Below are 25,397 nucleotides of genomic sequence, written 5' to 3'. Positions count from 1 at the left end.
AAGGAACTGAGGGTTTGGGTTCTGGGAGCCAAGGGAATGATGTATTCATACATGGCTGTGGGTGGAAATGGGCAAATATGTCCATTTCATTTATACAGGCAATTCCCAATTTGCACGTGGGAAGTTCTTGGCACATGTGACCACAAACCTGGAAGTGGCATGAAAAGGGGCAAAAACGACCCTAAAAGAATGTGAAAATGTCAAACGTGTCATGAAAATAGCATCCAGCAATCCCACAAGCCTTTAGAAGTGCCATCCCAGGAGCCTTTGCACCAACCTGGAGTTTGGAGGGTTTTTGTTTTTTTAAGGGTTTCCAGAGGCTGTTTGCAGGGTCTTTTTCAGTGGTTTCCCCAATATACAGTGGTGCCTCGCAAGACGAAATTAATTCGTTCTGCGAGTTTTTTCGTCTTGTGAATTTTTCGTCTTGCGAAGCACAGTTTCCCATAGGAAATGCATTGACGGTTTCCCATAGGAATGCATTGACAGTTTTAAGAAAAAGGCACAAGACGTTTTCATCTTGCGAAGCAAGCCCATAGGGAAATTCGTCTTGCGAGTTTTTCATCTTGCAAGTTTTTCATCTTGTGAGGTACCACTCTTTCGTCTTGCAAGTTTTTCGTCTTGCAAGGCATTCGTCTTGCGAGGTACCACTGTACGTGATTTCACTTAAATGTGTATTGCCTCAGGATATAACCCCTCACCTAAATGGGGAGCTACTTGTACTCAGGTTCTGGTTCAATGAAGAACTGACGTATGGGACCATCCTATGGCAAAATCCTCTAGGATGAGAAACTCAGAATGCAGCAGATTTCTGACTCAGCCATTTCATTCCCAGTTCAGCGTTATGTCCCCCAACCCCAGCTCAGCTGAAGATATGCCAGAGCAACTTGCTCATGTTAGCTCAGCCAGGGCTAAAGCAGCTCAGCCAGGGCTAAAGCAGCCATTCTAAAGGCTTGTTTTCTCTTTGCCAGGCTTAGGTAGAGGAGCTGCAGCAGCCCTGCATCTCTACGGGGTTTGGATCTGGTGTAATTTTATGCCTGTTTAATTTACACTAGATTGCTTTACGCCAGCTTTTTGGACACAGGATTGCTCCCTTAGCCACAAGGAATAAGGGCTGCAAGCAAGAATACATTGTGCAGGGCAAATGGGTATGATTGATTTCCAAAGTGTGAAGACGCACAGCAGGTAGTTGGCAAAATACTGAGTTTCTAGTACACAGGTGATGGGTCTCTTAACGTCTATTATCAAAATGCAGGAATGGTGACGAATAAAGCATGAAACAACATGATATTTCCAGGCCCTGCTTATGAAATATTTATGGTCTGCAGGAAAGAAACACTCTCTCACACACACTCCGCTCACTGTATAGGCATTTACTTAAAAGAGAACGTGGTTTTCTTATGCTGCTTTTAGTTGAATTGCAAAAGAGAGTTTAACGGGTGCTTTAAAAATTGTGCCAACTCTCCTGTGCAGGGGTGTGTGTGATTTCTGTCAGGAACACAGTGTGGGAGCAAAGCACAGCATCCTCTTTCCCATGTGTCATGGCCTGAATTCTGATTGCACATGGGTCAACTATGTGTTTGGTATAATGCCTAGTCTTTTTTTGAACATGGCGAATCTTGCATACAATGAAATGGTTAAACTCTGGCTCCTATCTTGATTTAATGTAACTTAAAAAGCAGAGACATGACCTTGCCAACAAAGGTCCGTATAGTAAAAGCTATGGTTTTCCCAGTAGTGATGTATGGAAGTGAAAGCTGGACCATAAAGAAGGCTGATCGCCAAAGAATTGATGCTTTTGAAGTACGGTGCTGGAGGAGACTCTTGAGAATCCCATGGACTGCAAGAAGATCAAACCTCTCCATTCTGAAGGAAATCAGCCCTGAGTGCTCACTGGAAGGACAGATCCTGAAGCTGAGGCTCCAAGACTTTGGCCACCTCATGAGAAGAGAAGACTGCCTGGAAAAGACCCTGATGTTGGGAAAGATGGAGGGCACAAGGAGAAGGGGATGACAGAGGACGAGGTGGTTGGACAGTGTTCTCGAAGCTACAAACATGAGTCTGACCAAACTGCGGGAGGCAGTAGAAGACAGGAGTGCCTGGCGTCCTCTGGTCCATGGGGTCACGAAGAGTCAGACACGACTAAATGACTAAACAACAACAACAACAGCAGCAGTCTGGCCATGAACACACCAAAAACTGCACAAATGCTTGAATGTGGGGAGAGGGAGAGTAAAGAGAAGAATCAAAAAGTACTCTCAGAATCCAAACTAGGGAGGAACATACACAGTCAAGAGAGAGATGCTGGAACAAAGGAAGCTGACCTATTCCAAGTCAAACGATTGGTCCATCTATCTCAGCATTTCCTACTCTGTCTGGCATCAGCTCTCCGGGACTTCATGCAGTCGTCTCTCTCAGCTGTATCTGGAGATGTCAAGGATGGATCATGGAACCTTCTGCATAAAAAGCAGATGCCATAGCACTGAGTTATGGGCCTAAAAAAGGCTGAGAAGCAGGAAGAAGAATCAGAGGCTTAAAAAAAATAGCATTAAGAACCAGAGCTGAATGGAGCTTTCATTTCTTCCACACAAATATCCTCTCTGGGTTTCCTCAAGCTTTCATAATTTCAACAGCATAAAATTTAGGGCAGAAAGGGGGGAAATCATTTTGTTACTGCTGTAGTTAAACTATTGGGCACAAGAAATCCTCATCTACTTTGTCTTCTGTAAATCGGGATCTACCTTCTGCTCACCCCTGTTCAAGACCGCTTGGGGTGGCCAAATGTCTTAGCTTAGCCCTGTTCTTAAAAATTTGGCATGTTTTCCAGACACTTCTGTATTTTATATTGCACTATCAGCTCCAAATTATGGTAGGGGGGAAGTCTGTGTCTCTTGTTGGACCCCTCTACTTCAGAATTTGTGTAATTGTATTTATATTGAGTTGCATGGAGTACCCTTTAAGTCCTTCAGCATTACACAGAACCCAAGATGCCATTTTAAACTTCGCTTTGAATAAGCCTCTGCTCCAGGTTAAGGGTAATGTGCATGCCTTGTGGCATTTTATTTCAACATAATAGTTCTTCCTTGTACTTGTCATGTTTGGACAGCACATCTTCTCTCACTCAGGTAATATATTTTGTGTGCTTGATCCCATTTCATATGTTTGTGTAGCTTGTCAACTTTTCCCAAGTAGGGCACAAAGAAAAGTTTTACACAGCTGAAACTCTCCTTCCTGGGCAGGTTTCTTCTTGTTTCTTGAGAAGAGTCTAAAGCTGAGGCTGGTGGGAGTTGTAGTCCAGCAACAACTGGAGGGTACCTTAAGGAACAGGCATGAGATTATTGCTTGTCACATATCTGTTTACATTCCAGCACAGTATGCTGGGAACTTCCGTTTGTGTATAGCTTTTGCTGTTCTCTCTGAGACGACATGAGAGAGAGAGAGAGGACATGTTTCTTTGTTCTGATTTATGTTTAATAGATCTGTAGCTGTAGCATGACTTCATACGCCTCACGCCTACTTCTGTGTGCGCAGTACACTCTGCTAATTGCATGCCCTGGCTTTTGAAGTTCGGGTCGCTGATTTACGTTGGAGCATGGGCCAATGAATGGAGACGTCCAAGTTGGGCTTGCCAGCTGGCCTCCTGGTCCTCTGCATGTCTAAAGGTACATGGTGCACTTCTACTGAAGCTAAGCAGGTCTGGCTTGGAGGATTCGTCCTGAATTATGGTAGGAAGATTGTTGTCCTGGCTGGGTGATTGCTATGTTCTATCTCCACTGTTGGAGGTAATGAAATCTACTACTCACTTCCTTGCATTGTTTTGCTTTGCTGTGTCAAGTATATATAAACATTTATTCAATTGCTTAAGGCACTAGAAGAATAACCTGGCTGGAGATTTATTATGATTGCTTCATGGGATGGGTGGTTGGTGATACTGAAGATCTACAGATGAGAATGAAGCCAGACTAAGCAGAAACTCACAACTGCAATATGATATATTTATAATGGGTGGTCCAGTGCCAGATTTGTGGTGTGTAATTGTTTCCCTGCAAAAAGGAAAAGGGGAAAAAAAAGGAGGAAGCTTATTTATTGGCTCTTACCATAAATTGAGTTTTCCCAGTCTGAAGTGTGTGTTCTGCAAGAACAGAACAAGCTACATTAGTCTTTCATGCTTTAGTTCATAAGAACATAAGAACAGTCCCTCTGGATCAGGCAAAAATTCATAGAATCATAAAATTGTAGAGCTGAAAGGGGCCCTGAGAGTCATATATCCAAACTGCTGCAATGCAGAGAACTGAAATAAAGCATCCATGACAGATGACAATACAACTTGCCTCCAATAAAGGAGAGTCCCCCACCTTACCTCATCCAGCCCATATGGGACACTTTGTCAAAAGCCTTACTGAAATCATGATACACGATGCCCACAACATTCCCCTGATCCACCAAGCTTGAAAAAAATGAAATTCATCTGGTATGAATTGTTTTCGAGAAACCCGTGGTGGGTCTTATTTTTCTAAGTTCTTAGAGACCAACTGTTGTCTCCTACCACTCCTCTGCATTCAGCCAGACCATGACAACATATAATGCTGCTACTCCTTCCTTCCTGTTTGGTCTACAGTGGTACCTCGGGTTACATACGCTTCAGGTTACAAACTCTGCTAACCCAGAAATATTACCTCGGGTTAAGAACTTTGCTTCAGGATGAGAACAGAAATCGTGCTGTGCGGCATGGCGGCAGTGAGAGGCCCCATTAGCTAAAGTGGTGCTTCAAGTTAAGAACAGTTTCAGGTTAAGAACGGACCTCCGGAACGAATTAAGTTCTTAACCCGAGGTACCACTGTATTTCCTTTGAACATGCTACATTCCTCAGTTCCTACATTCCAGTCACAAGCCTCATCCCACCAGGTTTCAGTAATTTCTATTAGGTCATATTTGCCATCTGTATTAAGAACTCCAATTCATCTTGCTTGTTCCCCATACTCTGTGCATTAGTATAGAGACAACTGAAACAAGAGTCATTTACTCCAGCTGCTGTCTTCTTGTAGTTTCCTGTCATGGCTTGGCTGTATACAGAGGAGTGCTAGTAGGCACATGCTGGGGAACCCCCAAGGAAACCCCCCCCCCCAAAAAAGCAATAAGGGAACCTCTGGCCTTCTGCATGCAAAATAGATACTTTCCCACAAAGCCAAAAATAACTTCTGATATTGCATTGGGAAATCTGATTAAAACAATCATTATGCCATTAGGTATGGCTGAGTCATTTAACATGCTTAAAACTACCATTGGCCATTGTATAAACCTGGGGGTAAGGTCTCTCTGACTGCTTCAGTATCTTCAATAACATATAGCCTGTTGCTATGGGAAGGTGCAAATTGGTTCTATCAACTATCCATTATACAGCCAAGTTATAAAATCCAAATTAATGTTCACTGTCAGCTCTGCCTATTAAGAAGAAATTACACACTCCTTGGGTTTTCTTTTATCTCAAATTTTTTGATTGCTGGAGTCCTCATCCTGTTAATGCATTATTGGTAGAATAATTTAAATCTTTAATGAAGAAGCCTTCAGTAGCACAGGCTTTAATCACTATGCCCCCCCTTAAATAAAATGTTAACTTTCCCCAATCAAATTCTTACATGTTCAAGGTGGCCAGGGACACTTTGAATTGGAAAGAGCCAAAACCAGCAGCTTCTTTCTGGTTCTGTAATAAATGAAAAACCTTAAAAGGCACACTGCTTTGCTTGTGGAATTGATCTTTGAATCTTTTTCAAGATCCTTGTGCAAGTTTAATAAGACATCTTGGGGAGAGCTCCATGTATCCTTGGCATCTACAGATTTAGGGTTTTATACTGTAGGTCACAGGGACGCGGGTGGCGCTGTAGGTAAAAGCCTCAGCGCCTAGGGCTTGCCGATCAAAAGGTTGGCGGTTCAAATCCCCGCGGCGGGGTGCGCTCCCGTTGCTCAGTCCCAGCGCCTGCCAACCTAGCAGTTCGAAAGCACCTCCGGGTGCAAGTAGATAAATAGGGACCGCTTACTGGCGGGAAGGTAAACGGCGTTTCCGTGTGCTGCGCTGGCTCGCCAGATGCGGCTTTGTCACGCTGGCCACATGACCCGGAAGTGTCTCCGGACAGCGCTGGCCCCCGGCCTCTTAAGTGAGATGGGCGCACAATCCTAGAGTCTGTCAAGACTGGCCCGTACGGGCAGGGGTACCTTTACCTTTTTTTTACTGTAGGTCACGAAGAGTCGGACACGTCTAAACGACTAAACAACAACACTGTAGGTCCAGGGACGCAGGTGGCGCTGTGGGTTAAACCACAGAGCCTAGGGCTTGCCGATCAGAAGGTCGGCGGTTCGAATCCCCGCGATGGGGTGAGCTTCCGTTGCTCGGTCCCTGCTCCTGCCAACCTAGCAGTTCAAAAGCACGTCAAAGTGCAAGTAGTTAAATAGGTAAGGTACCAGCGGGAAGGTAAATGGCGTTCCCATGCGCTGCTCTGGTTCGCCAGAAGTGGCTTAGTCATGCTGGCCACATGACCCGGAAGCTGTACGCCAGCTCCCTCGGCCAATAAAGCGAGATGAGGGCCGCAACCCCAGAGTCGGTCATGACTGGACCTAATGGTCAGGTGTCCCTTTACCTTTACTGTAGGTCCAGGAGAGATCTTGACCTGAGAGCTACTGCCAGTTGCGGTAAACCATAATGGTTTTTGGAAGCCATACTGGCCTTCATTACAAGCAGGCCTTCTCAATTGCTTTTCCAGATCTTTGATTACCCCTTCTGGGTTTCCTTCACCCTCTTGGCATGGTCATTGTTGTTGGGCTGCATGTCTAACACGGACATTTTGCATGTGTGCTGAAGGAACTGCACTGGTTGCTGATCAGTTACTGGCCCATGTTCAAGGTCTTGTTAACAGATAAAGCACTGAACAACTCAGAACCAGATTACAGATCAGGTCAGTGGCCCAGGCCCACCTCATCCAGCATCCTATTCTCCCAGTGGCCAACCAGATGCCTATGGAAGCCCGTAAGCAGGACCTGAGAACAACAGCAAGGCTCTTCACCTCCTGTTGGCTGCCATTTTGCTTCCCCACAATCCCCTGGAGTGACACTATGTGATGACATTGTTTCATGGGGGGGGGGGCAGGGGAGGAGGAGGAGATGGTAGCCAGCAAAAATAGCAAGGAGGTAGGAGTACAGAGACACCTTTTGTCCCCACCTTTTGAAAACATAAGTAGGGGTTGTGAAATGTGAAAGGACAGGGAATCGGGTAGTCTTGGAAGGAGTATCATGAAAAGATAATTTCTGAGCACTAAAGGCCTGGATAGTGTACTTTGAGCTGATTTTGGTCAACAGAGAACACTAAAACAATGGCCTCTAATTTGTGTTACTCTGATGTTAAAGCTTTTAGATATTCCAAAGTAAGACTGTTGGTCAGTTGTCAGAAAATGTTCTCTGAGTGAACAAAAATTATTGTTTCATACAGAAATTTCTTTGAACAGAACATTATGCATTTTTAAATATTACCATAAATGTGCATAAATCTTAAGGGAGGACAAGACCTATCCTTTTCTGAGATTTAAGCTTAGCCTTTTTTCTTCTCCAATTTTTGGCCTGAATCTAATTTTTAGTTTCCTTCTCTTCATTTTCTCTTCATTTTGTTGGACTATTTTCATGATGCAATGGAATTAAAAGTGATGTGTGCTTCCTGTTGCATGCTCTTCCATCCTGTTGAAGACAATTTGTGCATACTTCTTTTTTTTAAAAAAGGGGGGGCTTTTCAGTTCTCCTCAATGCATTCACCAGTAAAATCTGTGTTTCATATGCGTATTTTAAACATGAAATGCATAGTTTTGTATGCAGTTCTTGCATGCCAGCAATGGATGGCAAAATCTGGAGAAATGAGCAATCCAACCAGGAGTTGTGTCTCAATCTACCAGCAAGTCTGGGTTGGTACAATGTGAAAAGAAAAACAAACAAATTCTGTTCCTATCTCTTAAGACTTAAGTGGAGGGACAATCCACATAGAGTGAGGTGGTAAACATTGGGATACCTTTGCAGAACATCATGAAATTTTACTGCCGCCTTTTGAGAAACTTGGGAGGGGAGTGTAAATATTATTTATCCAACTGTAGTTTACTGTAAGGTGATTACGATTTCATCAGTCTCCATCTTCTTTCTGCACTTCTAGCTGGAGGGGAAAATCTGTTCCATCAGAGGCTATTCTTCCCTGGCTCCTGGCTTTTCCTCTCAGAACTTGATTAGTAATTTTTATTTTCCCAGATGTGCCTTTGTTTCCCATATGCGTGTTCTGCCCAGAGCAATTTTGTCTAGATGCTTATTTTTAGTTTGCATGCTCGGTGTTTGAGATGGATGTAGCCGTGGTGATCGGCTGTGATTTCAGAGCAGTTTCAATGGATGAACGACGTTTGTGTTAGCCAATGTAAAAATAAAATAAAAAACTGTACCCCAAATTGATTGACATTTTCTGTCCAATTGAAGTAGGTCAGACTTAAGCTATGAAGCATATTGTGACAGATAGAGGGAAAACATAATACACAGTCGTATATCTAGTTCAAATTAAGGGGAGGAGTTCTAATTCTGTTATGCATTATGTGATGAGTTTTATAGATGGATAGATGATAGGTTGAAAGATCAATGTCAAAGGCCAATGTGAAAGATCAATGTGAAAGACCAATGTCAAAGGTGAGGCCTTGTGCCTTCAGCAAAAAATGTAACCCATATAATGGTTACATTCTAGATGTACTTCTGTGGGGAAGGAGTTCCACAACTTAGGGGCTGCCTCAGAGAATGCCCTCTTGGGGCCACCACTACCCTAAGCTTCTGAGGGTGGCAGGACCACACAGTGGGCCCCCTTTCTGAGCTCAACACTTGAGAGGGTCTCTAGAGAAGGAGGTGGTCTTTCTGTGGATGCTAGCAGATACAGTGCTTCTGTTGGTGCCAGTGTTGGCACCTGGAGGGAGCACATTGCAGAGTGTCTTCTTTCTTTCTTTCTTTCTTTCTTTCTTTCTTTCTTTCTTTCTTTCTTTCTTTCTTTCTTCCTTCCTTCCTTCCTTCCTTCCTTCCTTCCTTCCTTCCTTCCTTTTTTCTTTCTTGAAATGTGGAGAACTTCAGCTCAAGACTGGAGAAATGAGAAACTGGGAGAAACAAATTGACAGGTGTGCTTATTCCAGAGACCACTGCTGCTCTGTTTTCTGCCCCTTCCCTTACATAATTAATATACCGTATTTTTCCGTGTATAAGACTAGGTCCCCCCCCCAAAAAAATGTCAAAGATTAGGGGGCGTCTTATACATGGATACATCTCACCCATTTTCTTAAATCTGAGTCCCCCAAAATAGGCATCTTATACATGGGGGGGGGGGCGTCTTATAGACAGAAAAATACGGTATGTCCAACTGACAATACCTAGTTAGTTGTCCTGATCTTGGAATAGCTCAGTCAGAAGAGCATGATACTCTTAATCTCCGGATTGTGGATTCGAACCCTGTGCATTCCACAGGGTTGGACTAGACAAGCCTTGTGGTTTTGTCCAACTCTGCAGTTATATGATTCCACTCTACATCATGGAATAGCCAAAAACTATTGCCAGATAGCAGCCTTTGGCCAAAATTTAGAACAAATAATCAGTACAATGGGCAAAAAAAAGTCTTACCCAACCCATCTTCCCTACATTGTACTGCTACCAATCAGGCATGCAAATGGGTTCATGGTTTTTAGCAAATGCTTTTGGTTACATTGCAAATAAGACACATAGCACAAGGCACGGTGCCTGCGCCAAGGGCGGTCTGTATTGCAATGGTGGCTGGTGGCAGTAATTCATTACTGCATAATAGATGTAGTAATGCATTGTTACAGCTATAATGAAGTGTTTCCGTTATTGCACATGACAGTTTTTATGCTCGTCGTGATATTAAGCTATGTAATGAGAGCGTCTAGCAAGGTGGAAAACATGCTTTTAACTCATACGTTGCATTGTTCGTGGCACTAGAGTTTCCTCTTTCATCACAGAGACGGACTGTGTGAAATGAGAAATTAGTTCTTCAGTAGGGTTCACTTGCTGGACACAGAACAGGGGGGAAATGTATCAGTGATGGTTGAAAAGCCTCCAGCACCATAAATAAGAATCATAGAAACGTAGAGTTGAAAGGAAACCCAGAGGTCATCTATGCAATGCAGGTCATAGATGGTTTGTGGTTCATGAACTAGAGGTTTCCCTAACAAAGGTGCCTTTTGAAGACCTTTTCATAGAATTAGAAGCTCCCCAGCTGTTGTCTCCTTCCTTGTTTGAAGGAATCTTTAGGCTACCAGTTAAAATTGTGACTTTCTACAAAGGACCAAGTAGCAAGCAATGTGAAAGATCCCTGGCTCGGACTGTGGAAACCCCATGGTGGACCTGCATTTGGGGGGGCCTGAAGCTTGAGCAGCTATGGGGGCTGCTTTGCAACCAGCAAGGAGGTCTGGGTAACCACTGCCATCTTTTTCAATGGGGTTGTTCCATAATAATAATAATAATAATAATAATAATAATAATAACTACTACAGTACATCTCAGGTTTTGATTGCTATACTGGATTGTTGCAAATGTCAAAGTCACTGGTGTGAATAAAAAAATCCTATGCTTTATAGTTTTTGAGGTGTTTTTTTTGGGGGGGGGTTGATGCATTTTTTTAAGCAAAAAAAATTGGGCAATGTGGACTAAAGTCACTTCTGGGGTTCCGAAACCATGATCAATGGATCAGTTCATTATTATGTGGTGGTACTGATACATGCTATGAATGTAGAAGATGACAGGTTCTAAGAATCCGACACAGGAAATAACAGAGGAAGGGTTAGAGTGAAATGTCAGCAGGTGTAAACATGGGGGAATTGTGCTTTTATTTCAGAAACATATACTTAAGCTCACAGCAAGGTGTAGGAACTAAGGACTCGTGCCAACAGTTCAGCTAGTTATTGAGGTTTAATACCTTTCGGTCCTTGACTAGGAAGAAATCTATGTTTAAATATGAGGACTGGATGGTTCTCAGGTCAAGTTTTCCCTTCTCCTATGGCAGGTATGAAGAATCTGTGGCCCTCCAAATGTTGGTAGACTCCAGCTCTGCATCAACCCCAGCCAGCATGGTCAATGGTCAGGGATGATGGGAGTTGTAGTCCAACTACACCTGCAGGGCTACAAATTCTCATTCTCTGTCCTATGCTAATTATAACTCTCTTCTGGGGTTGTTATCTGCCACACATGTGAGAGCTGTTAATCACTGAACCAAGCAGAATTCTTCCAGAGACCATTAAGTCAAACATTTTATGCATCTGCATTAAACCCGGCAGTAGTGTATTACAAACAAACAGCCTTTAAATGGTTTTAAAAATAAATCTCCATTCTGGATGCAAAAATCAATTAGCTGCTGCTGAAGAATGCAAATTTTAATGGGAAGCTGAGTCACCCCCGGCTTCATCACATTATAGTTCTACAACTCTTTTCCTAGAAATCCACAAGTTCTCTTCTGATAGCCACTACGGCATGCCATGCTTTCTAATAAGAGACAGAGCAAAAACCAGGAAGCCACGCTGTTCGAATCTCATCTATTCTGTGGACTCACTTGGTAGCCTTAAGCACACAATTCTTTCCCAGCCTCATTCCTCACATCTGTAATATGGAGGGCAATCAGAAGGCATGCTCTATAAGGAGCTGGCTTCAGGCACCAGGTCTGTTGGTAGACCAGCTTTGTGTTACAAAGACATCTGTAAACGTGACATGAAGGTTGTCAACATCAACCCTGTCATGTCAGGATCCCTTGCAGACGACCGCAGTGCCTGAAAACAGGTAGTCAGGTTGCGTATCTGCAGCAGTGACCAGAGGAGGAATTGGCACTGGGAGAAAAAATGCCATGGTGTATCTGCAGCAGCAAAACCAGACACCTTCATCTGCCCCACTACAGTGGCCAACCAATTACCTCTGGGAAGGCCACAAGCAGAGCCATCAGGAAACATTCATTTCACATTGCAGCAGGAGATGAGTTAAGACAGTTAGAATCATAGAATCATAGAGTTGGAAGAGACCACAAGGGCCATCGAGTCCAACCCCCTGCCAAGCAGGAAACACCATCAGAGCACTCCTGACATATGGTTGTCAAGCCTCTGCTTAAAGACCTCCAAAGAAGGAGACGCCACCACACTCCTTGGCAGCAAATTCCACTGTCAAACAGCTCTTACTGTCAGGAAGTTCTTCCTAATGTTTAGGTGGAATCTTCTTTCTTGTAGTTTGGATCCATTGCTCCGTGTCTGCTTCTCTGGAGCAGCAGAAAACAACCTTTCTCCCTCCTCTATGTGACATCCTTTTATATATTTGAACATGGCTATCATATCACCCCTTAACCTCCTCTTCTCCAGGCTAAACATGCCCAGCTCCCTTAGCAGAAAAACAATGTGCAGTTCTTATTGCTAGCTTTGCTGGAAGCAGCTGCATGGACACCCATCCCACCTGTCTGCGTCAAAGGTAGCAGTGAGACAATACAGGCCTATCTTGGGAGCAATTGGCATTTGGCTCCTCCTCTTCCCAAATTGCCTGCCAAAGTGGTCATTCCATGTGGCTGTTACAGGGCGGTGTGTAAGAGTTGAAAGCCTGGCTTCTGTTCTGCCCTCCCTTTTCTTTTGCATCATGTTTCTTAGAAGGTTGGCTGTTACTCTAAACTGTAAACCAGACGCACAGTATCGAAATACAGTAAACAAAACATGACATTGCTTCCCTTTACCACCATCGCCACCTGAGCTTCTTATCTCGGAAATCCCAGAGCACACACATTCCTTTCCAGCCAAGCTCAAAACTGCTTTCTTCTGATTGTAAGGATGAGATACATGGTGTGTGTGTGTGTGTGTGTGTGTTTCTTGATGACCCTTCTGTTTATTACCCTCCGGTTTGTCATAGGCTAGCTGTTCTGTTTCCTTACGGAAGGGTTATTCTGATGACAACTGCATGCATATCTGCTTTAGAGAAAGAAGGAGGGAAGGCTTTTCTGCTTGGGAAAAGGAGGAGGAGAAACTGAATTGTGTAGCTCCCCTCCCCTGCTTAGGATCCTCCTATGACTTTCCTTTCATCATTCCACAAGGGAGTGGAGGGTCTTGTAGTTTAGCCTTGTAAACCCAGCTGTGTAGAGCATTGATTGCTTCTGCCTGAAGCAGGGATGCTGTCAAGTTGCTCTGCGAGTTGAGTCATCTATTGACAAAGAGCTACTAGCCAGCAGATGATGCTGTGCAGCTCTACTCTCCGGGCTCCCACGATGCTCCGCTTATAGCAGCTGTCAAAGGCACTTGGAGGCTCTGCAGAACAGGACTTTTGCATCTGCTGAGAGAAGAAGAGAGAGGGAGGGTGTGCGTGTGTTGGGAAGAACTTTGACACCGGTGCAACATGAACGCCTATCTTCCTAGGCAGCACAGCTGCTGCAGGGGGTCTGAAGGGGCTGATCTTGCCAGAGGTGTGCCAACACTGCCTAGGGAGGCCCACTGTCCCTGTGGATGGCGGCAGAACTCTCAGGGGGGCTGCTGCCGTCCCCAGGCATTGCCACTCTCAGCTTCCGGACCCCATGGTCCAACTCTGACGCAGCCCAGGACTAAGTGTAGCACGTCGTGGGACAATGTGCAGAAAAGCCCCCCGAAAACCTTAGCTAAGGCAAAAGGGGCAGGAGGGGAATGGTGGACGGATTGCACCTGCCCCCACAGCTGGTACCACCCAGTACAGGTGAGATGCTTTTTTCCCTTAAGTCTCTCCAACTCAATGGACTCTTGAAGTCCAGGCAGGAAAAGTTACACACATTGCCTTTTGGATTATAAAGTTTTCAAGCGAAGGCTGGAGGACTGCTTAGTGATGTTGCTTTTTTAAAGAATGGAGGTGTGCTGTTCATTTTTCACAGGCATCGTTCTAAAAGTATGGAGACCTTGCAATGTTCCTGTGTGCTTTTTCCTTCTCTTTTAATGTGCTAATTTCTTTGGGGGGGGGGCTAGGAAGTGTTCCCTTGTCACACATTTGGTGGCTTTGCAGCATTTGACATTTGCATGGAAAAAATGGAGTTTGGTGTCCTTTTAGTACAGTATACTTTTTAAATGATGCATTTACTGAGGAATGGGGATGAGTTCCATTGCAAAATCTTAGATCTATGTAAAAAGATTGTACAGCCTTCTCCCCATTCACTTTGTGTGTGTGATTTATATGGGTGGTATCCAATGATAGTCATACATGGAGCAGACCCTGTAAAATAAGTGTACTCAAATTCATTGATTCCGATGAGTCTACTCTGAGTACAACTTACTTGGATATCACCCTATATATGTTTATTTCTCTAAGATGTAATTTTGATGTGAAGTTTTGATTACTTTATACTTTGATTACTTCAGTTACGCTAAAGATAAACTGAGAAATGCAAAACTAAAATCACATTGATTCTTCCATGACTAGTAATACTGGAAAAATATCTGTACTTCTCTCTATCTGCTCCCCACATACATAAATGCTTGTGTGTGTGTCCCCTACTACACACACGCACAATTTCTCTGTCAGTCACTGTAATCTTATTCAGAAACTTCTGCTTCAATATCCTGCCAAATCTTTGTGGTGCCTTTTTAATTACTTGAATTAATATAATGTCATGAGGAGAAGAATAAGGAACCAAAAGCTGAATAAAGTATTATGATGGTGCACAGTGTAAGAGTCCTTCTAAGCACATAGATGTTTTCTTTGTGGAATGCTTTTTTAAATAATAATAAAATATGAATAGAAAAGCAGTATAACACCACATTTCAGTACAGCCGTGTTGGCTTAGACTGTGCAGTGTGAGATTATATATATATATATATATATATAATTTCCACAAGGAATGAAACACACATCTTAGTTACAACATAACACTCTCAGGGTATGGGGAAATGAAGCCTAATGTTTGAAAAATTCAGCTTGTCAGTCTCGTTTTCTCTGCCTATAGTGTTACATTTTGGAAGACGGGTTAGGTCTCAGTTTCCTGAAAGAGAAAGCGTAAAGGAAATGCAATTTGAATATAACTGAATATTGCAATGTTGTTGTTGTTAGCACTGCTGCTATTATTAAATACTGATCTGAAATTGAAAACATTTTAAAAGGTGCTGTGGACTGTGCTAAGCATGTAAGGATGTATTCAGCACCATCAGTTTGCAAAGTGACAGGAAAGAAAAAGGGCTGGTCTCTGCCCTCAATAAGTTTACAATCTAGAGATTGCTGGCAGGGGAAGGCTGTTTTCAAAGAAGTACTCTGGTGGCAAAGGCCACAGCCACACCATATGCTTATGAACTCTTATACTACCTTAACAGTTATTGACACACACACACACACACACACCCCAAGAATCTGGGGGCTATTGATTGGTAAGTGTGCTTAGGGGTCTCTTAACAGTTCCTAGAACCCTTAACCATCTACAGTTCCCAGGATCCTTTGCTCCTCAATAGCATTTGATTAGTGTAAGAAGGTGTTAAGCTGACATGATTTCTATCTGGGTATTTAAAGGTTTCTAATAGTCCTGTTTCCCAACTAGCACACAGTCAAAAATACCCACTACTGTTAGCTTTGAAAATCTATCAGTATATTCCCTAGTATTTGGAATTGGAAGTAGAAAAGGATGTTAGATGCCTTTATCACTTTCCCATTAAATGGAGCATATTAGACCCCAAAGCATCTTTGTACTGAGGATAAAACTAAGCAATGCTGTTATAAAAGTCTGTAGCAATAATTAAAAAGGTGTTCTTTCAGTGCAATCTCCCTGAGTTGGGTTTTCTGAGGCTGGTAATGGGGTTTTACAAGGGTTTTTGTTTCTGTTTTAAAAAAGATTATCTTAGAGTCAACACATTCACCCAAAATTGCATAATCCAGATCGAAGTAATTGGATAAGAATGCAGGTCAAAAAAGAAGAAGATTAAATTGCTACTGTATTGGAGTGTGGCATTGTTTATATTGTAAAGCAAACTATTTAATGAAACCTATTTTTATATACCACATTCCGTAAGTGCAGCACATTCAGTTTGTCAGTAATCTTCACAAGAACCTTGTGAAGTGAAGGCCCAAGACAGGTGTTGATCATCATGTGAGCTGCGCACAGGTGTTCTGAAGCGAGCGAGCTACCACCATTCCTGTGGAGCCTCCTTTTATTGAGACAAACATGCAAGCTAGGCAAATACATTTTGGGCTGTGGCCTTTACACATCTTCCATCCCGAGATCGTGGGGTGGTACGGAGTTATTTTGGCACCTGTTCCTCAGCGTCATTTTCCCCTATGACGAATGGAGACAAATAGGTCTCTAAGGAAAAAGTTACAGACAGGACACCGCTGACTTCTGAGACCGCAAAAGGTCAGACATAGGTGGAACGATGTACCAGACAGCTGTGGCTTGTCTGGGGGTGGGGTTTCCCTGCACCCCAGGGTCACGCGTGCAGGCAGACTGTGACTGCCTGCTGGTGGAAAGTGTGCTCCCTCCGGACCCCACTGTCCACTCGGCGATATCCCTACACCTTATGAGGTAGGCCAGTATGGAATGGGATGGCCTGGGTTCAAGCTTACCTGGAATGGTCTAATCATGCTCTTCCACTTTAGGGTCCCTCAATATGCATGTCTGGCTGACTGGAGATGCTCAGTGGAGCTACTTAGCTGCTGTACTCAGGACTTACTTTGGGGCTTCCCATAGTCATCTGGTTGGCCACTGAGAGAACAGGATGCTTAATTTGATGGGACATTAGCCAGATCCAGCAGGGCTCTCATATTCTGAGATTTGCATTACAATATCAGATCTGCCATTTAAACCAACAGGTGGAAGATTTGGTTAGTTTCTGGGCCTAATTCAAGTGTGGCTACTTTAGTGCTTTAAGCCCTAAACACCTGAGGCCCCAGATACCTGAAATATTGCTTCCTTTCCTACAGACCATCGTAGATGTTAAGATTGGAAGAGGGTTCCACTGCCCTCAGAAGCTCAGGATGGTGGCAGAGGCCTGGGAGAGGGCCTTCTCTGTGGCAGCCCCTAATTTGTTGAACTCCCCACAGAAATTATGCAGCTTTCAATGAATGCTGACGACACACATTTGTACCCTGCCCTTTGTCACCTGGGGTGTGTGGGTGTGTGGGTGTGTGAACCCATCCTATTCTTGTGACTGTAAATTGCTTTAAACTGTTTTAATGTACAGTGGTACCTTGGTTCTCAAATTTAATCCATTCCGGAAGTCTATTCAACTCCCGAAATGGTTCGAAAACCAAGGCACGGCTTCCAATTGGCTGCAGGAGCTTCCTGCACGCAATCGGAAGCTGCACTGGATGTTTGGCATCCGAAAAACGTCCACAAACCGGAACACGCACTTCCAAGTTTGTGGCGTTCAGAAGCCGATTTGTTCGGGAGCCAAGCCGTTCAACTCCCAAGGTACCATTGTATTTTAGATTGTTGTGACCTGCGCTGGAACCTTATAGAGCAGGGAACAAATTGAGTTTATGGTAAAATAGGGATGGTGTTGATACTTTTATATGCAGACTATCTCATGAGCTAGTCATGGGGTGCTGTCACTGATTGCATGCCCTATGCTACTATTTTACACCTGGCTTGTAATGGTAGACCTTGAGATTCTAATAATCATCCTCAGCATCATCCACTGCCTTCTTCTCCTCTCTTTCATAACTTTGCTCCCAAGCTTCCTTTTGCCTCCCTCCCACCGACGCCCATCTGTTCCCATACCTCCATCATTGGAGGCAGTAAGCTGGGGAGCACAAGTTATGCAAGCGCCTGTTGCCCTCAGGTCCTCCTCCTGGGCTCTCCATGGGCACCTTGTTGGCCACTGAGACAACAGGATGCAGGACAAGATGTTCTTGTCCTTGCGTTCCTATGAGCATGTTCTTGTTCAAGACCTTTCCAGAGATGAAAAGCAAAGACAGTGTTATGTGGGCTTCTGCCTTCAGCAGCTGCTCGCTCTTCTCAGTGTTGCACTGTGTCCTCCTTTTATGTCTGTTGGGTTGGGGGAGCCATGCCAACTGCCACTTCACACCTGCACTTTCAAGCGCTTGAGCCCTTCTGTCTCTCCTGGATCAGAAAGACAATTGATGCTAGTTTGCAACCTTGCCATTGCAGTTCTTCCAGCCTGAATGTCACAAAGAGGCGCCGGAAACTGCTGGACCATGTAGAAATGTGCAGCGGCTCCAGCAAATGGATAAAACACTGCCATTTCAGTTTAAATACCCTATATTTGGAATCAGCCACAGAACTAGCTTGCGGGAAGCAGGGGGATTATATTTAGTAGTATATGATATAGTATATGATTACTACAGGGTGCAATCTTGGCTTCGTCTGTGCCTTGAGTAAGTCTTGGAAAAACAAAGAGGCAAAGTGTATTTCAGGGGGCAAGGGTGAACATGTATAAGTACTTTTCCTTCAAGCGACGCCAAAGGATGAGAAGACGGGGAATAAATGGGGAGGGGCGGCAAGTTACTTGCCTTCAGGTCACTCATCTCCCTTTCCCAATTTAGCAGCATGGGAAGCTGTCTTATACTAAGACAGATGACTAACACACACACACACACACACACATACACCCCACTCCATGTTGTCTACAGCAATTGGCGGCAGATTCCCAGGGTTTCAGACAGGTACATTCCCCAGCCCTACCTGGAGATGCCAGGGATTGGGCAGATACTCTACCTACTGAGCTATGGCCTATCACCCTCCTCCAGGTTCACCTATGTAGAATAGGTGCCAGGACTTTGGTGGCATTTCCTCATGGGCAGGTTTCCAGGGCCCATGTTTGGGTGGTGGACCCTAAGAATGCCCTTGCTTGCATGTTGCTAATGCAAACTCCATTTTGGTGAGATGGAGATTGGTAGAGATGGAGGAGAGATTTATTCCATTCTCATTTTAATGTGGGTGGTTTGGGACACGGGTGGCGCTGTAGGTTAAACCACAGAGCCTAGGACTTGCCGATCAGAAGGTCAGCAGTTTGAATCCCCGCCACAGAGTGAGTTCCCGTTGCTCGGTCCCAGCTCCTGCCAACCTAGCAGTTCAAAAGCACCTCAAAGTGCAAGTAGATAAATAAGTACCGCTCTGGCGGGAAAGTAAACGGCGTTTCCGTGCGCTGCTCTGGTTCACCAGTAGCAGCTTAGTCATGCTGGTCACATGACCCGGAAGCTGTACCCTGGCTCCCTCGGCCAATAAAGCAAGATTTGCACCGCAACCCCAGACTGGACCTAATGGTCAGGGGTCCCTTTACCTTTTTACCAAATTTGCGTCTCCCAAACTGATGCACAAATTGAAGCGTCAATCTCTCATTCTGACCAAAGAATGGATACCAACACACATACATTAGCAAAAAGGGAAAAAATGGAAGTGTGTGCGCATTCACAAGAACGTTAAAAACATTCAAAGAAATTTTGTCCTAATGTACAGTTTCGCTCGGCATATGCCTCTTTTCAGGTAATCTGAATGCCTTTTTCATGATGTTCTCTGAGAAATGCATATGAAAACGCCTACAGATTTTCATGCAGAAAAATCACCAACCCATGCGGAGATTGGTTGAATTGAATTTAAGGTTGGAAAAAAGAGAAACCAAAATTGACAGGTCCATCAATCTGTGCTCGTAAGTTCCCTTTCACCCGTGGATGGATCTTCCTCGCTCTGACACCTATATCTCCCTCCCCCCCCCCCGCACAAACACACCCTCATTTTCTTAACCCTGATGCACAGTGCAACCATCAAGAAGCACACTCTATGCTCTCCTTTGCACCCAGAGACCTTGGGCGCATCCAGTAGATTCTTCTTAGGCTCCTGTGTTGATATTCTGTTTTGGAGCATCATGTTTCTGCTTGCTGTATACTTGGATAATAGGTAATTCAGTAAGACAGCAAGGACAGCTGAGAAATGGCCATTAGAGTCCTACTTACAGAGTCCATGAAAGCACTTAGCTGCTGGATAAATCTGTCTTAGCAACCACCGCCACAGAACTCACATCATGCATTATACTACAGTCCCAGAGACCTGGTGAGCCCCCCTCCCACACCTCTTTCTCCTTAGTAATCTGCATTAATTTTGGCTGCTTTGTGCACTGGCTGCAGCTTCTAGTCTAAGTCCAATGGAAGCACTACATAGAGCATGTTTCAATAATCCACTCTTGAGGTTACCAATGCCAGGACACTTTTGACACCTGAGTGCTGACAATGATAGTGATATCTACAATGACAAATAGTTCTCAACACCTACTCGGTTCTAGAGCAATTGCCTTTCTGTTCCAAACCATTTTATGGCAATTATTGGGGTGGGGTGGGGAGTTTAACTGTTTGTTTGCTTATGCTAGTTTGTTTCAAAACCCTGACATCTCTACGAAAACTTCATTTAGGTACCACTATAAGCGAGAAGGGGCTGGACCTGATCTTCAGGAATTTCATAGAGGAGTTTCTGGAATTTTTGTTCAAAACGATTGTTAGAATTTAGGTGGAGAACATTTTTGGCGTAAAACAAAAGACCTTGGTGGGCCATAGTAGATGAAGATGCCTCCACCTAGAATTAAAGCCTGTTATTTTAATTGCTGCTGTCCCAAAATGGCCATGGGATTTAACATTCTCTGTGTTTCAACTGTCTCCTCTAGGACATATTGCAGGCTGATTCCATTTATGTGGTCCCCTCCTGAAAGGTCTGTCCTTGTGAAAGAAAGTAATTGCTCTATATGTTGATAGGGAAGGATCAAAGCTCAGTGGAAAGTACCTGCTTTGCATGCAGGTTCAATTTCTAAAGAAGAGGCGCCAACTTGAATGAAATATTGTGGGGGCCCAGGTAAGCCCCGCCCCACATAATCCATCCCATGATGCAGTGCACACACAACATTTGAATGGGAATGCCCATCAACTTTGGGGGGGGGGGTCCCAACCCCCTCAATTATTTTATTGTGGGGGCTGAAGCCCCCACAGCCCCTAGAAGCTGGCTCCTATGTTCTAAAGCAGGCATGGCCAAACTTGGCCCTCCAGCTGTTTTGGGACTACAACTCCCATCACCCCTAGCTAACAGGACCAGTGGTCAGGGATGATGGGAATTGTAGTCCCAAAACAGCTGGAGGGCCAAGCTTGGCCATGCCTGTTCTAAAGCATATCTCCATACAGGACTTCCAGGTTGTAAGTTGCCACTTAAGAGGCCCATGAGTCGCCTCAACCACATATTTGAAGTTTCAGAGTGCCATCGAGTTCTTGACTGCTGATAATATCAACCAGCTGCTGTGCTATTCAGACAGAGGAGGAACTGAATCAGCTGTTTTTTTTCTTTCCTGTACAGATTTCTGCCTATTCAGAGTTGATTAATGCTATTGTTTCCCTTTCTCTACTTGGAAGAATCTGTATCTCTATTCATCTCTGGATAGCCATGCTACTACATCCCTTTCATGTTTAGGTATCTCCAGGGCCATTTCTACCATTAGGCAGAGTGAGGCAGCTGCCGCCAGCAGCAGATTTTGGGTGTCATGAAAATGCAGCTAATAGTTTTTATTTCTTTTTGTGACCATGATGTCAAGGGAAGCGAAAGGTGTTTGTGGGATATTCTACCTCTGGTGCCCAAATAACCTGTGCTAGAGATGTGATCTGGTAAATATCTGCACCCAGTTGTTCCTTTAGAATGATTCTTTGACACAAGACCATAAGGACTTGACTCCTTATTGGTTGGCAGAGGTGGAATTTTATATGCAGGAAAGTGGGGATTAGCTTCTACACGCTTGTGCAAATTAATTGAAACAAAGCATGTTTTCTATGCCACATCGATCAGTCTGCCAAGCACCCACAAAAGAATATGTTTGGGTGGTGCTTCAGTTATTATGGTGTCGGAAGCCTGCAGCCAATAGAAGGAATGATGCGCTCGCCACAATATATTGAGGTTCTACGAAAGAGAGTTATTCCAGAGTTGGAAAAGAGGTATCCTGATGGTGCGGGGATATTGCAGCAGGACCTAGTCCCCTGTCACACATTGAAAGTGGTGAAGAAATTCATGACAAAGCAGCAAATACAGGTTCTTGATTGGCCAGGGAATTCCCCAGACGTAAATCCCATTGAGAATTTGTCAGCTATATGCAAAACTTGCCTCTGTGCTGTAGACTGAACGACTATGGAGAAGCTCATTCAGGTGCTGATTAAACTCACATATATGTACATTAGTAACATATATGACCTCTGCTATTTTTAAGTAGCATTTGAACACTGTTTGGCATGGAGTATACTAATTTTGAACAGTCACTGTTGATTTTCGGATCCCTGTACCACACCTGAATTAGCGCCTGAACGAGCTTCTCCATAGTCGTACAGTCTGCAGCACGGAGGTGACTTTTGCATATACGGTCTATTAAAGAATGGCATGATAAAATATGGGATTATGCCTTGATGGCAAAATCAGTGTACATTATTAGATCTAGAGAAGAAAATCAAAGCTAGGACTCTCTTTTTTTGTCCAGATGGAGGGTTTTGTTTTGTTTTGTTTACCAAACATTGTAGGAGATATTGATTGTTTCCCAATAAATCTCAGGAGTACACAGTGTTTTGAAAAGAGAAAGAAAAATGAGAGAGAGAGAGAAACCAGAGACAGAGAGATCTGAGTTGTGCAAGTATATGCCTACAGAATGCTGATATGAATTAGCTTGCATCACTCTTCCAACGTCCTCCTTCAGCTCTATGTACATTTCAGCCACAATCACAGCCTCGTGACCATGGGGAGGGGGTAGCTCAGAGGCTTCATGGTGCCATGGGAAGACCTCAAGAGTGCCACATTGGTGACCAGTGAATCAGAATGTGAGGGCCTTTATAAGTAACTTGGAACTGGGTCTGAAGTGGACAACCAGGTGTTCAGCAGATGGTCAGTTGCATGCCTAAACTGTTTCCCCACAGCCTGTGTGAGCACACACTGTGATGTTCTGAACTGACTTTTGAAATTGGCTGGCATTTCCAGTTATTGCTCCACCATATGCCATCCCTGATCTGCTCCTGGCTATAACCATGCAGGCTAAATTCTGTCAGATACTCAGTCAGCAGCTTCGGAGAACAGCCTTCTTGCTAGGTGGTAGTATTGATATAGGACAAGCATTTGTGAATCATTGTTATTTTTCTTAATCCTCCAAGACCTGTCCATCCAACATGCTTTCCAGTGCTGGTATTGAAGTTCCGGTAATTCATCCCATCACCCCAGGGACTTCCACTTGTGCAACAAGACTTCCTTCCATCTCCTCTCCCCATGCATGACCTGCACCCTCCGCAAAACTGTTCTGGAGGGTTGGGGGAACCCTTAGAAAAAGATTTAGGGGGAGAGAAGGGGAACTCCCATTTTACAAGCAGAAATCCTTTTGTTCATGGTATGCTTACTTAGTGCCATATTGGATACAACTCCAAGAAAATATCCTATATGGTAATATAAGACTGCCACTGACTACTGGTATGATGGCTATATGCTAAGTTCAGAATAATAGGTGGCATGTTTCTGGATGTCAGTTGCTGAGGATCACATTCTGCCTCCAAATCCTGATATTACTGCCTCTGAGTTTTACTCCTCCAGCTGAAGCTCTTCACCCCCAAATCACCCAATGGTTTCCTTAACCTTACTGTCTAATACAATCCCGTTCTGCCGCAAGGCTCTGGCAGCTTGTAGTGAGTCATTCTAGCTGAGCTATGGAATACATTGTCGCCTAGAAGAGCCGTGAACTTTACAAGGCCCGCGTGTCATTCTGTAGTTGCATGTTCCTGCATGTCTTTGAAGCAAGAGAAGTTACAAGGTAGTCTTCCACAGGGTCTAAGGAAGTTGAGAGAGCCAAGTCTGTAGGCCTGCCAATAGGCTCTCCACCCACAAGTGGTGTGATCTATGAGTCCTATGATCCAAAAGCAGAGGACAAATGTTGACTTTTCATAAAGGATTTTGCAAGAACATAATATACACATTTCATCGGATGCATTAATACAACTATTAAATGTACCTCTCAGCTCGATCAGGGCAACTATTGTTGAGAACTCAGAGAACATGGCATTTACAGTAAACCTATATGCATTCAAGCCAGAGCAGACTGAAACCTTTTCTCTCCTTTTTTGCACTGACCTTCCATTGCCTTGGGAGGTGAATTGTATTGTTGCTTGGGAGAAGAGAACTGCATTGTGACTGACAAAGCTGCAAGCTGCAGCATCTTAAATTGAAACTGGTGTGATACAAGCCCATGAAAAATGCATCTTTAATGGAAAAGGCAGCTGACCTTTAACTGTTGGAGAGCTTGTGGAAGTTCTTAAAGTGAAGTTGGCTTTGAAGTGGGCTGAATCTGTCATGAGGATATAAGCACTCTCCTCGGAGCATGCTCCTCTGACTTGATAGCATGCTTTAGATTTCCAACGAGCTGCCTAAGCATTAACACATCCAGGCAAATCCACTGTATCAAATGGAAGTAACCTAATTCTGGGGATGGGTTGAGCACTATCCCCTGCTAAATTATACACCGCCCCAATTCTTCCCAGGTATAGTCCCCGGCATCAGCAAGAACAATTTCACTGGGACGCAAAAGTGGTCAAGTGAATGTATGAATTTCCCAAGGGTCAGCCAGACACTGAAGCCTGGAGTTGTAGCTTGGTGGAGCCAAGCTTGGTGTACGTATCAATAGGAGTATAGCATCTAGATCAAGGGAAGTAATAGTGCCACTGTATTCTGCTCTGGTCAGACCTCACCTGGAGTACTGCGTCCAGTTCTGGGCACCACAGTTCAAGAAGGACACTGACAAACTGGAACGTGTCCAGAGGAGGGCAACCAAAATGGTCAAAGGCTTGGAAACGATGCCTTATGAGGAACGGCTAAGGGAGCTGGGCATGTTTAGCCTGGAGAAGAGGAGGTTAAGGGGTGATATGATAGCCATGTTCAAATATATAAAAGGATGTCACATAGAGGAGGGAGAAAGGTTGTTTTCTGCTGCTTCAGAGAAGCGGACACGGAGCAATGGATCCAAACTACAAGAAAGAAGATTCCACCTAAACATTAGGAAGAACTTCCTGACAGTAAGAGCTGTTCGACAGTGGAATTTGCTGCCAAGGAGTGTGGTGGAGTCTCCTTCTTTGGAGGTCTTTAAGCAGAGGCTTGACAACCATATGTCAGGAGTGCTCTGATGGTGTTTCCTGCTTGGCAGGGGGTTGGACTTGATGGCCTTTGTGGTCTCTTCCAACTCTATGATTCTATGATTCTACACAGTCCTGATCTAGATGGACCAGTGGTCTGAAATGGACTTAAATTAGCTTCTTGTCTTCCTGCCTGCTTGCAGTGTTTGCTTCTTTCCTGGCTCAGCTACCAGTTTGCTTGTACAGAGAGCCTTGAATGCCTGCATATTAGTTACAGTGAGCTCACTCTTCTGATTCCTTTAGAAGGAGCC

The 25,397-nt window shown here is 44.2% G+C and overlaps 1 protein-coding gene across 31 annotated transcripts in view; it reads left to right on the top strand.

Moving 5' to 3' along the window:
- DLG2 (discs large MAGUK scaffold protein 2) overlaps positions 1-25,397 on the top strand; it is a 901,255-nt gene that overhangs the window by 555,896 nt on the left and 319,962 nt on the right. Inside the window, exon 8 of one of the 31 annotated variants that reach the window (XM_083436205.1) lies at positions 13,558-13,740. The exons of the other annotated variants lie outside the window; for them this stretch is intronic. Coding sequence (XP_083292331.1) covers positions 13,558-13,740 — 183 coding nt within the window. The remainder of the gene's footprint in view (positions 1-13,557; positions 13,741-25,397) is intronic. 31 annotated transcript variants of the gene reach the window in all.

This window comes from Podarcis tiliguerta (genome assembly GCF_965153285.1).
Source record: "Podarcis tiliguerta genome assembly, chromosome: 4".
In the NCBI taxonomy this organism is placed as follows: Eukaryota; Metazoa; Chordata; class Lepidosauria; order Squamata; family Lacertidae; genus Podarcis; species Podarcis tiliguerta.
Note: the sequence above shows the minus strand (reverse complement) of the source record. Positions and strands in the feature narration are given on the sequence as shown.